The following is an 11,849-nucleotide window of genomic DNA, read 5'->3' on the forward strand; positions in this document are numbered from 1 at the left end:
TTTATTAAAGCCATTAGATAATTTATTTATTTTTAACTTAAATTGAAAAAATATATTTTCTAATAATAATAATTTATTACAGCCATCAGTGGAGTACTATTGCTATTTCTTAATGGCATGCAGTTTTTAAAGGTGCTTTCCTTTCTCAGGTCTGTCCAACATGCACAAGATAACAACAGGAGGTCAGTATGAGCTGCGAGTGGACCTCAGAGATAAGGGAGAAACAGCCTACGCTCAGTACGACAAGTTCTCAGTGTCTGAACCTCGAACCCGCTACAAGGTCCACGTAGGAGGATACAGTGGGACAGCGGGTGAGTGAATAACATTGGGAGGACTGGTTACTGGTTATGTTTCTTTACCATGTTCACTAAGTGATGCTCATGAGGTCAGAGTTAACATTGTTGTAATAGAATAGATGTCTTTATTGTCATTGCGTGACTTGCATACGATGAAATTAGGAAAGGTAAGGAGGGATGAGTAGGGGTGGGGGTAAGGAGGGATGAGTAGGGTTCGAAGTAAGTAGGGATGAGTTGGGGTCGAGGTTAGGAAGGATGAGTAGGAGTTGAGTAAATGAGGTTAGAGCAGAGGTTGAGTAAAGGAGGGATGTGTAGGGGTCAAGGTAAGGAGGGATGAGTCGGGGTTGAGTAAAGGAGCGATGAGTAGGGGTCGTGGCAAGGAGCGATGAGTAGGGGTCGTGGCAAGGAGCGATGGGTAGGGGACAAGGTAAGGAGCAATGAGTAGGGGTCGAGGTATAGAGGGATGAGTAGGTGTGGAGGTAAGGAGGGATGGGAACTGGTCAAGGTAAGGAGCGATGAGTAGGGGTCGAGGTATAGAGGGATGAGTAGGTGTCAAGGTAAGGAGCGATGGGAAGGGGTCAAGGTAAGGAGGGATGAGTTGGGGTCGAGGTTAGGAAGGATGAGTTGGGGTCAAGGTTACGAAGGATGAGTAGGGGTTGAGGTAAGGAGCGATGGGTAGGGATCAAGGTAAGGAGGGATGATTAGGGGATCAAGGTGAGGAGTGATGGTAAGGGGTCAAGGTAAGGAGGGATGAGTTGGGGTCGAGGTTAGGAAGGATGAGTAGGGGATGAGGTAAGGAGGGATGATTAGGGGTCAAGGTAAGGAGGGATGAGTAGGGGTTGAGGTAAGGAGAGATGATTAGGGGTCAAGGTAAGGAGGGATGAGTAGGGGTCGAGGTTAGGAAGGATGAGTAGGGGATGAGGTAAGGAGGGATGATTAGGGGTCAAGGTAAGGAGGGATGAGTAGGGGTTGAGGTAAGGAGAGATGATTAGGGGTCAAGGTAAGGAGGGATGAGTAGGGGTCGAGGTATAGAGGGATGAGTAGGTGTCAAGGTAAGGAGCGATGGGAAGGGGTCAAGGTAAGGAGGGATGATTAGGGGGTCAAGGTGAGGAGTGATGGTAAGGGGTCAAGGTAAGGAGGGATGAGTTGGGGTCGAGGTTAGGAAGGATGAGTAGGGGATGAGGTAAGGAGGGATGATTAGGGGTCAAGGTAAGGAGGGATGAGTAGGGGTTGAGGTAAGGAGGGATGATTAGGGGTCAAGGTAAGGAGGGATGAGTAGGGGTTGAGGTAAGGAGGGATGATTAGGGGTCGAGGTAAGGAGGAATGAGTAGGGGTTGAGGTAAGGAGGGATGATTAGGGGTCAAGGTAAGGAGGGATGAGTAGGGGTTGAGGTAAGGAGGGATGATTAGGGGTCAAGGTAAGGAGGGATGAGTAGGGGTTAAGGTAAGGAGGGATGATTAGGGGTCGAGGTAAGGAGGAATGAGTAGTAGTCGAGGTAAGGAGGGATGAGTAGGGGACCTTCTGCTCTGTGACATTTTTATTTAAACCTACCGTATGACCTGTTTTCATTTTTATCAAACCAACACTTTTAATGGTTAAATCTGCTTTCTTTTGTTGCAGGTGACTCCATGACCTACCATCATGGCCGTCCATTCTCCACGTATGACCACGATAACGACATAGCTGTCACCAACTGTGCCCTGTCCTATAAGGGAGCCTTCTGGTATAAAAACTGTCACCGTGTCAACCTCATGGGAAGATATGGAGACAACAGTCACAGCAAGGTACAGTACCGTGCATATGGCACAATTCATGGAGCAGTTACAGTATGTCCTAAAAAGAGAGGGACACTAGATTAGCAGTTATCCATCCAACCCTAAATTTGATTTGAATCCCAATTTTTGGTTCCTGATACGATTCTCCATCAGAAAACTGGATTGAACTCAAATTTTAAATGAACTATTATTTTATTTCAATTCTCAGATATGGACAGTTGTAATATATATTGTTCCTCTTATATTTCTTTGTAAAGAAAGTATTGTTCTCATTCAATGGTTTTTATTTATTTTAATTATTTCCAACATTGTAGATTAATACTGAAGACATCAAAACTATGAAATAATCTGGATTACAACAGTAGTCAAATATGGTTATCCATTGTGTACTAACCCTACCTCTGAACAACACAACTGATGGTCTCAAACACATTAAGAAGGCAAGTCATTCTACAAATGAACTCTTGACAAGGCTCATGTTCATTAGAAACCAATACCAATATAAAACATATTCTGCTTTGTTTAACACTTTTTTTAAAATTAAATAATTCAACATATGTTCTGTTATAGTTTTGATGTCTTCAGTATTAATATACAATGTTTCAAATAATTAAAATAAATACAAACCCTTCAATGAGAAGGTGTTTCCAAACTCTTGACTGGTAGTTTATAAGAACAAGCATGCTTGAATAAACTCCCAGTCATCTCAAGTGACGACTTTAACCCTCCTGTTATGTTCCCGGGTCAGATTGACCCATTTCAAAGTTCAAAAAAAAAAAAAAAATTATTAAAAGTATTATTTTGGTATGAAACTTCTTCTGCTTGGTTTAATTAGAGTAATGAACATGTACAATAAAAATGATTAATTTAACACATTTGCAAACCCCCCTTCCCCCTGCATGTTTATATTACATAGATACTGTTCGTGGGTCAACTTCACCCGGCAGTCAAAGCGGAGGCTAAAATAAAATATTCCATATATGTTCTTTCATAGTTTTGATGTCTTCAGTATTAATCTACATTGTTTACAATAATTAAAAAAAAGAATGAGAAGGTGTTTCCAAACTTTTGACTGGTAGTGTACAAAGAAAACAAAATAGGTCCCTGCACAGAGCCCTGAGGCACACCACAGGACAGAGTAGCTGACTCACGATATAGTAATGCATTTTCAGAAGTCAGGACATCTACTTCCTGTGATCACAGCACACACTGGTACATTTAGGTGAGCCAGGCAGACGTAAGATCAGCCGCGTTGACACAGTTTAGTGAAAAGAGCTGCTATGTTTGTTTTTTTTAGTGATTAAGTTTCATTTGTAACTCAGATTTTAGCAGACGATTAATGACGCTCTGCACTGAAATGTCTCAACTACATTTTACTCTTTGAAGCCGTTTTCCCTCGGCTTTATCAGTAACATGAAAAACATCATTTGTCCGTCTCATCCAGGGAGTGAACTGGTTCCACTGGAAAGGCCACGAGCACTCGATCGAGTTCGCCGAGATGAAGATAAGACCATCCAACTTCAGAAACCTGGAGGGCAGGAGAAAACGATCATAAACGATCCACCATCACCAACAGGAATAACAACAACAACAACAACAACAACAACACTGCTACTCCTCTGTCCGGACTCCCCATACACCACCTCAACTCCCACACCCACACACCCTGCAGCTACCAAAGCCACTGCCAAGAGCCCAACACACCTTCCCTCCTCCCATTTGCTCTCCGATCAGCATCGCCTCCATCCGCCCCTCCCTCTGTGTCACAGCTGTGGAAATGCTTCCAGTGGGGTAATCAGAGTGCATGTTACAAACTGGACTTAAATCAAGCCCACACAGATTCTACTCACGCACCAAAGAGAGCAACTCCATCTCATTTGACTCTGTCTCTTGTGTTGCAGCATCTGTGGGGAGGAAAATGTGCAGCTTGGGCATTTTGTTTTGTACAGTAATTAATACAGTTCCCTATCTCACATCCGAGCCACGTTTGGGGTTTCACAGAATGGACGGGCTGTTTACAGAACAACGAGGTCATGTCAAGGTTCAGGGCCTCCTCTTTGCTTAAGCAGATAACAAATACAGTGCTACTTTAACTGGATTCTCATAGAAAATCTATTCCTTGTACAGTCATGTACATGTATTTGAATTAAACATTTGAAAAAGGGATATTCCTCAGATGGCACTTTTCAGATCTCCGTCTAACTTGCCATTTGTTTGTCTTTGTGCAACTTGTCTAAGTGTCACTTATCCATCCCAGGTTTCCTCATCTCCTGCAAAACAAACCAACAACAAAAAAATCGGAATGAAAAAGTGTTTAACCTGCCGCATCTCATGTCCCAGTGGATGGAAAATGTTTCCATGTATTATGTGAGCGCCTGAAGGCATCATCATGCTGAAGCCACAGTATTGTGTTTAAAAAAAAAAAAAGAGGAAAGAAAAGCTTTTGTTTCTCTTCAGAATCCGAGGCAGGACCTGTAATTAAGTATATTATGAAATGAGGTGATCACATTTTCTCCTTTCTTTTTGCAAAATGTGAATACAGTGCTTATATGTGGAACAAGAGAATGTTATGTGTTGTCGACACAAACAATGAAAAAAAGGCCAATTCCATTTGAATTCCATTTGACATTGTAAGGTCTCTTTGCTTATGTTGATGATCGTGTTTGAACAGGCCAAACCTAGAGAACTAGTAACTGTTTGTACCTCCCCAACCCAAACCCCTTAATCCCCCCATCTGTTGCTCCAGCAGCATACTAAACCACTGACCTTCTAAAGAATGCCTGTGTAAGTTAAGTTTGTTTTGTTTTCTTTGTTTATAACTGGATGAACAGCAGGTGTTTCTCTGTCAACTGTATTACAATAAAAACAGTTTGTTTAAAAGGATGTGGTAAAGGCTTTATATGTTTCAGTTCAAGTCCACGGATCGATCGATCGATCAGTCAATCAACCAATCAACCAACCAATCAATCAATCAATCAATCAATCAATCAATCAATCCATCAATCCATCCATCCATCCATCCATCCATCCATCCATCCATCCATCCATCAATCAATCAATCAATCAATCAATCAATCAATCAATCAATCAATCAATCAATCAATCAATCAATCAATCAATCAATCAATCAAGTCAAGTCAAGTCAAGTCAACTTTATTTATATAGCACATTTAAAAACAACCAGTGTTGGCCAAAGTGCTTTACAAGGTAAAAAGTAAAAATTACATGAAGACAACAATAAAAACAACATAACAGGATATAAATGTCCTCTTCACGAGTAGAAGGCCAAAGAGAAGACATGGGTCTTCAACAAAGATTTAAAACATTCAACAGTTGGGGCCGATCTTAATTGGAGTGGCAAGCCATTCCAGAGCTTGGGGGCCGCTGCTGCAAAGGCTCGGTCTCCCCGGGTTTTAAGGCGACTTTTAGGCACATCCAGGAGCAGCTGGTTTGTTGACCTCAGTGCTCGAGCTGGGTTGTGAGCATGGAGAAGATCAGCCAAGTAGGATGGTGCCAATCCATTTAGGGTCTTGTATGTTAAAAGTGCAACTTTAAAATCAATCCTGTGACGGACTGGGAGCCAGTGGAGAGCACGCAGCACAGGTGTGATGTGCTCCCTCTTTTTCCTGCCAGTCAGGAGGCGAGCTGTTGCATTCTGTAGAAGCTGCAGGCGCTGAATAGACGCCATGTCTAAGTCCACATACAAAGAATTACAATAATCAAGCCTAGCCGTAATAAAGGCATGTACAACTCTCTCTAGATCCTTAGGAGGGAGATATGCCTTCCGTGTCAATCAATCAATCAATCAATCAATCAATCGATCAATCAATCAATCAATCAATCAATCAATCAATCAATCAATCAATCAATCAATCAATCAATCAATCAATCAAATCACAACAAATGTTATCTCAAGACTCTTTTACAAACAGAGCAGGTTAGGACCACTCTATGTCAAATTATGAACAGAGACCCAACACCAAGACAGGATAAGACTCAGTCTGAATCCACCATGAGCATTGCACCTCACAGTATTCAGCTAGTTACAGCGGAGAGGAAAAACTTCTTTTAACAGGCAGAAACCTCGAGCAGAACCAGACTCATGTTAGACAGACATCTGCCTCGAACGAGTTGGGTCTGGCAAGAGGTATAGAGGAGAATAAGAGAGAGAGGGAGCGGTGATACTGATGAGATGAGTAGTAGAACCTGTTGCCACTGGAGTCCAGCATGTCTGTATCAGCTGGAGTCTGGAACGTCCACAGGAGGAGGACGTCTACGGCAGCTCAGAGGAACCTACGAGACAAGGGAGCTCAGGGACTCCAGAAAGGTCTATGGTTAGTAACTTTAATAGGACAGGAAGAGTTAAAGTAAGTGATGAGGGGGTTGTAGGGAAGGGGGTGAGATAGGATCCCAGTGTGTCAGTGCGCTAGTTCCCCCGGCAGTCTAAGCCCATAGCAGCATCACTAAGAGCTGGTCTAAGCCTGATCCAGCTCTAACTATAAGCTTTATCAAAAAGGAAAGTTTGAAGCCTACTCTTAAAAGTAGAGAGGGTGTCTGCCTCCCGGACCCTGACTGGTAGGTGATTCCAAAGGAGTGGGGCCTGATAACGGAACATTCTACCTCCCATACTACTTTAAGAGACTTTAGGTACCAGACTAGAGTTCCAGCTTTTCGTGTATCACATGTCATCTAATGTCTTGAGATGATAAATCTACAGCTTTGAAAGATGTAAAAAGATGACTCTCTGTGACCTGAGGACTGGGATTTGATTTGATGATCTGAGAGTCTCACTGTGAGGTCTCTGCTGAGTATAGGTTATTAGGCCTGTCTCACAAGACTTAATAACACACAGTTGAGGACAAAATAATTAGCCCCCTTTGTGAAATCAGATAAAACCTTGATTTCTCCATGAAAATGACCATTAACAACACGTTATAGTTTTTTTTGTTTCCAAATAACAAAGACAAAATGTTCATTAAGTTTGATTAGGATATCTTATTGATGCAATGAGTTGAAACAAGAAAAGGTAAAAAATAACACGTCCAAAATGATTAGTGATTAGTAATGATTCACTTTGAGCAACCCCCACAGATTCTCAACAGGATTTAGATATGGGCTCTGTGCAGGGCACCCCAGGACCTTGGTTTTGGTGTCCTTTAAGAACTTTTGGACCAGTTTTGACGTATGCTTTGGGTCATTGTCTTGTTGGAAGACCCAGCACTGACCTAAGCCTAGACTAAGAGCAGAGTTCTTCATATTATCCCTCAAAATATCAACATAACTTTCTTTTTTCAAGATGCCATGCACCAGAACAAGACTCCCTGTGCCTGAGGCTGCAACCCCACAGTAAGATGCTCCCTCCACCATGTTTAGTTGTGAGAACAGTGTTCTTCAGGTCGAAGGACTCTCCCTTTCTTGGCCTCTTTTTTTCTTTCTTTCTTTCCAGAGCTGTATGAAATTTGTCAACATGAAGTTTAATAATGTTGAATGCAACATATAGAATCTATAGTTTCATACACGTTCTCAGAGTTTAGAGGGAGGATGAGATTTCTTGAGGGGGATGTTATTTCCCTTGAAAATCCAGGATAAAAGAAAGACGAGCTACCCGGCATGTAGGATTGTCCCCAACATTACTGACTTTTAAATCTCTGTCTCTGTCTGTTCTTCTTATTTTTATTGTATTTTTACCATGATACATTTCTCCTCGACACATTTGTAACAACAACTCATTTTGAACTGACAAATGTTTGCACAAGTTCATCAAACCAGAAACCTGTTAGTCTGGTAATGCAGCGTCTGTTCTGTCCTGCATGCACGTTTCCTGCATCAACACAGTGGATTCATAGAGGTGATGAGGCAGTCAGCTCTGTAGACACCAGTTATCTTCTTTTATTTGCTCTTAAACTTTTATTATTATTATTATTATTATTATTATTATTATTATTATTATTATTATTACTTTTTTTATATATATTATTTTTTCGTGTTTTAATTATTTTTTTTAAGTATTTTATGTATCATTATGATTATTTTATTTTATTTTTTGTTTTTTAAATTATTTTTCAAAAAGTATTTTATGTTTCATAATTATTACTTCATTTTATTGTTGTGTTATTTTGTGTGTAATTATTTTTTAATATAATTTATTTGTTTTATAATGATTCTTTAATTCATTTTTTGTATTTTTATTTTTCAATGTGTTTAATGTGTTTTATTATTTAGAATTTTAAATTTTTTAAACTATTTTTTAAGTGTATAAGTTGTTTTGTTATGTTTTTTTTCTTTTCTCTTATGTTTTTTAGTTGCTTTTTAAAGTATTTCATCTGACAGCGCTTTATGTCCTGTGTGTTTTAACTTATTTTACCTCACTGTGCAGCACTTTACTAAACGTGATCGTTTTTTAAAATGTGCTATAAAAATAAATGGGATTGGATTGGAAACCAAACAAACAGAGGAAACACTTAATAATACAAAAAATTCAATTTTATTAAACAAATGACAAGAAAAATATACATCCCCAAAATATAACTCAAACTAACTATATATTTATTTATTTTTGAAAAATCAAACAACTAAATCTACGTATTAATTGTTAATAAATAAACAACTACATTAAAAAAATAAACAAATAGCTGCTACAGATGCAGACAGTAGATCTATAGCTGTCACACACAAGCCCCGTCTTCTGTTAGAATAAAATCAACCAATCAGAGCGAGGCTTCCATGACGTCACGCTCACAGCAAGTGGACCCGACGCTCCTGACCGCCCCATGCTGTCCCAGTACTTCCTGGTTTTCCCAGCTGGGAGATGCCGCTCCCCTCTGAACGGACGGAGAACTCAACAGTTTCACGGTGTCATGTCGGACCAGGACCGGGACCGGGACTACAGAGCGAGCAGGACATGCTGAGGCGATGAATACATCTCAATTCCGGAGGTTAGTGAAGTTAGTCGCTGTTTCAACTGTGCTCGTCCTGTCAGCTCAGCTCTTACTGAAACTGAGTAAAGATCCACCAAAGCCCAGTCCCCTCCCCGTGGAAGAGTCCAGAGTCCTGTCCCCTGAAACATACCGCTACCTGCTAAACCAGCCTGCAGTATGCAAGAACAGAAACCCCTTCCTGGTCTTTATGGTCCCAGTTGCACCTCCTGAGGCTGCAGAAAGGGAAGCCATCAGAAAAACATGGGGTGCTCCAGGACAGGACACCCTTACTCTGTTCTTTGTGGGTCTACCTGAGGGGGGTCAGGGGTCATACACTCAGTGGCAGCTGGAGGAAGAGAGCAGGAAACATGCAGACATCATCCAGATGAACTTCCAGGACAGCTACCAGAACCTGACCATCAAGACCGTGATGGTGATGAGCTGGCTGGCAGCCTACTGTCCAAACGCCTTGTACGCCATGAAGGTGGACGCTGACATCTTTGTGAACGTGTACTACCTCATCAGCCGGCTGCAGGGTCCTCCCAGGCAGGGCTTCATCACGGGGTCAGTGATAAGGGACGGCAAGCCGAGGCGGGACGTCTCCAGTAAATGGTACGTGTCAGAGGAGCTGTTCCCTGAGGACAGCTTCCCCCCGTATGTGTCTGGAGCTGGGTATGTGTTCTCCGCAGACCTGGCTGCTAGGATCTCCTGGGCGTCCCGGTTTGTTCGGATGATCCCTTTGGAGGACGTCTATGTGGGATTGTGTCTGCGTGTGCTGGGTGTGAGGCCGGTGTACTCCTTCAGCTTGGTGACCTTCAGGAACCTGTTTGAGATCAGAAGTCTGGAGTATGACCGGTGCAGCTTCAACAGACTGGTGATCGTGAACGGATTTGAGCCATCGACCCTGCTGCACGTCTGGCAGGATTTCTCCAAAGGTCATATGAGCTGCAGGAAGAAAAGATTCACTTTATGAGAGGGTGAAAGAAAGCTTCAGGTGATGACATGAGGAGCCTTCAGTATGGGAAAGAGAGTCATTGGAAACACAGCCATCAGGGTGCGGGTGGAGGGTTTCAGGGTTTCAGGGTGTCAGGGTTTCAGGGTGTTGGGGTTTAGAGGTATTAACAGACATGAGAATCATGAAACTATGTTGTATAAATCAAGAGTTATTGTAGTGGCAACTTTTAGTAAAAACCTTCTTGGCCACTTCTGCAGGACGTAATATTTCTTTGTAAAACAGGTTTACTAAAAAATGAAATTGATGTCATTTAAAATGAAAAAAACTGAGAATTTATTGAAAATATTGACCAACAAAAATCACTTCTTTCATCAGTAATAACTTCTATTTCTAAACTATAAAAAAACAAAAACAAAGCTACAGTTAGAAATGATGTTGCTCCTTGTCCTGCTCAGATTAAAGCCTGATTTATACTTCTGCATCGAATCGACGACACGGCCTACGCCAGGGGTCCATGTCCACCTACGCAGAGGCCTACACGTGTAGCTGACGTGCACCTCCTCAAAAATGTAACTAAAGGCTGATTTATACTTCTGCGTCTCCCCTATGCAGCTGGGGTTGACCAAGGGAGAGGTTCCGGTGGCTGGTGGTGAGGCTTTCAGCAGTGTGTCTGCCCCCTGGTGGCTGGCTGCAGTATAGGTCAAAAAATCTGTCTCCCCCATTCATTTGAATGGGGGAGCAGTCAAACTTTAAAAAATAAATACACGTCGTACGAATGTTTCTCCCATCCGTATGCTGTGGTGATATGTAGTTAGTATTTGAGTGTTTTGTGTTCAAGGCCTCTTTTTCCTGAAAAGTTTCTTTTTCGTTAGTTATTAGAGTTTAAAAAACGGGGTTTTACTTCCTGTTTCCTTTGATTCACAGCCGCCGTAGAACGAAACTTCAAAGGACACACAGCGTCTTGTGACGCTACGCTGTAGGGCGGAGCTTATTACAGTGGCTTCAGAAGCTCTGGCTGCACAATGGCGGCGCCCAGGAGTGGGATTTTTTGGCTTCAGAACCGTACAACGGGAAGAGGCGGAGCAACGCTGTCCATTTTTATTTACAGTCTATGGGGCTGACGCGGACATGAGCACCACACACTTGTGCATCGATGTGTCCGTGTCAAGCAGCAATACTCCTCCTAAACACCTGAGGGCAGTGTGGTCTCTCTGATAGCCGGTCGCCTGCTTCCGGCCCCGCTACGATCTCTGTTTCCTTTTCCACAGAGATTCAGAGCGTGTTCTGTTAATCTACAGCTGATACATGTTGCTGTTTATCATACAGACATGATTACATGAAGAATAGAGAGGAGGAGATGAAATACACGGCCGATGAGCAGGGATCCCGGAAGTGCTGTAAATGAGGGAAATGCAATGCTGCCGAGTGGACCAATCACAGGGCTTGCGGTCCGCGTCGATTCTACGAGTAGTTACATTTTGGAGGAGGTGCACGTCAGCTACGTGTGTAGGCCTCTGTGTAGGTACGGAAGCTACGCAGACCCCCGGTCTTCGATTCAACGCAGAAGTATAAATCAGCCTTAAGCATAGAATCGACGCGGACTGCAAGCCCTGTGATTGGTCGTCGGCATTGTATTTCCTCACATTAACAGCATTATTTATTTCAGATACTATTTTTGTTGGTATTTATTACTGTAATGGGTAAAAGTTACTATTTTTTGATAATTTTTGTCATTCAAATTATTTATTGCATTTTTTCAGTATTACTTTGTTCACCACAAGTTAGGAAGAAATAAATAAATACAATAATAATAATAATAATAATAATACAAATAATCATAATCATAATCATAATAAAGAAATAATAATAATCAACAGTACAAACAAAAAGGAAGATAAACATAACA

General features: G+C 41.8%; 2 protein-coding genes across 4 annotated transcripts in view; both read left to right on the plus strand.

Moving 5' to 3' along the window:
* Positions 1 to 4,954, plus strand: part of tnc (tenascin C) — a 51,546-nt gene extending 46,592 nt beyond the window's left edge. For all 3 annotated transcript variants that reach the window (XM_034692173.1, XM_034692174.1, XM_034692175.1), the window contains 3 exons: positions 150 to 311; positions 1,917 to 2,080; positions 3,516 to 4,954. In XM_034692173.1, the coding sequence (XP_034548064.1) occupies positions 150 to 311; positions 1,917 to 2,080; positions 3,516 to 3,626 (437 nt within the window). In that variant the 3' untranslated portion in view covers positions 3,627 to 4,954. The remainder of the gene's footprint in view (positions 1 to 149; positions 312 to 1,916; positions 2,081 to 3,515) is intronic.
* A 3,889-nt stretch (positions 4,955 to 8,843) lies between these two features.
* On the plus strand, positions 8,844 to 10,546 carry si:ch73-195i19.3 (beta-1,3-galactosyltransferase 2). The gene has a single exon (XM_034692176.1). The coding sequence runs from the start codon at positions 8,984 to 8,986 to the stop codon at positions 9,959 to 9,961; it is 978 nt and encodes a 325-aa protein (XP_034548067.1). The 5' UTR covers positions 8,844 to 8,983; the 3' UTR covers positions 9,962 to 10,546.
* The last annotated feature ends 1,303 nt before the right edge of the window (positions 10,547 to 11,849 follow it).

This window comes from Notolabrus celidotus, chromosome 9 (genome assembly GCF_009762535.1).
Source record: "Notolabrus celidotus isolate fNotCel1 chromosome 9, fNotCel1.pri, whole genome shotgun sequence".
In the NCBI taxonomy this organism is placed as follows: Eukaryota; Metazoa; Chordata; class Actinopteri; order Labriformes; family Labridae; genus Notolabrus; species Notolabrus celidotus.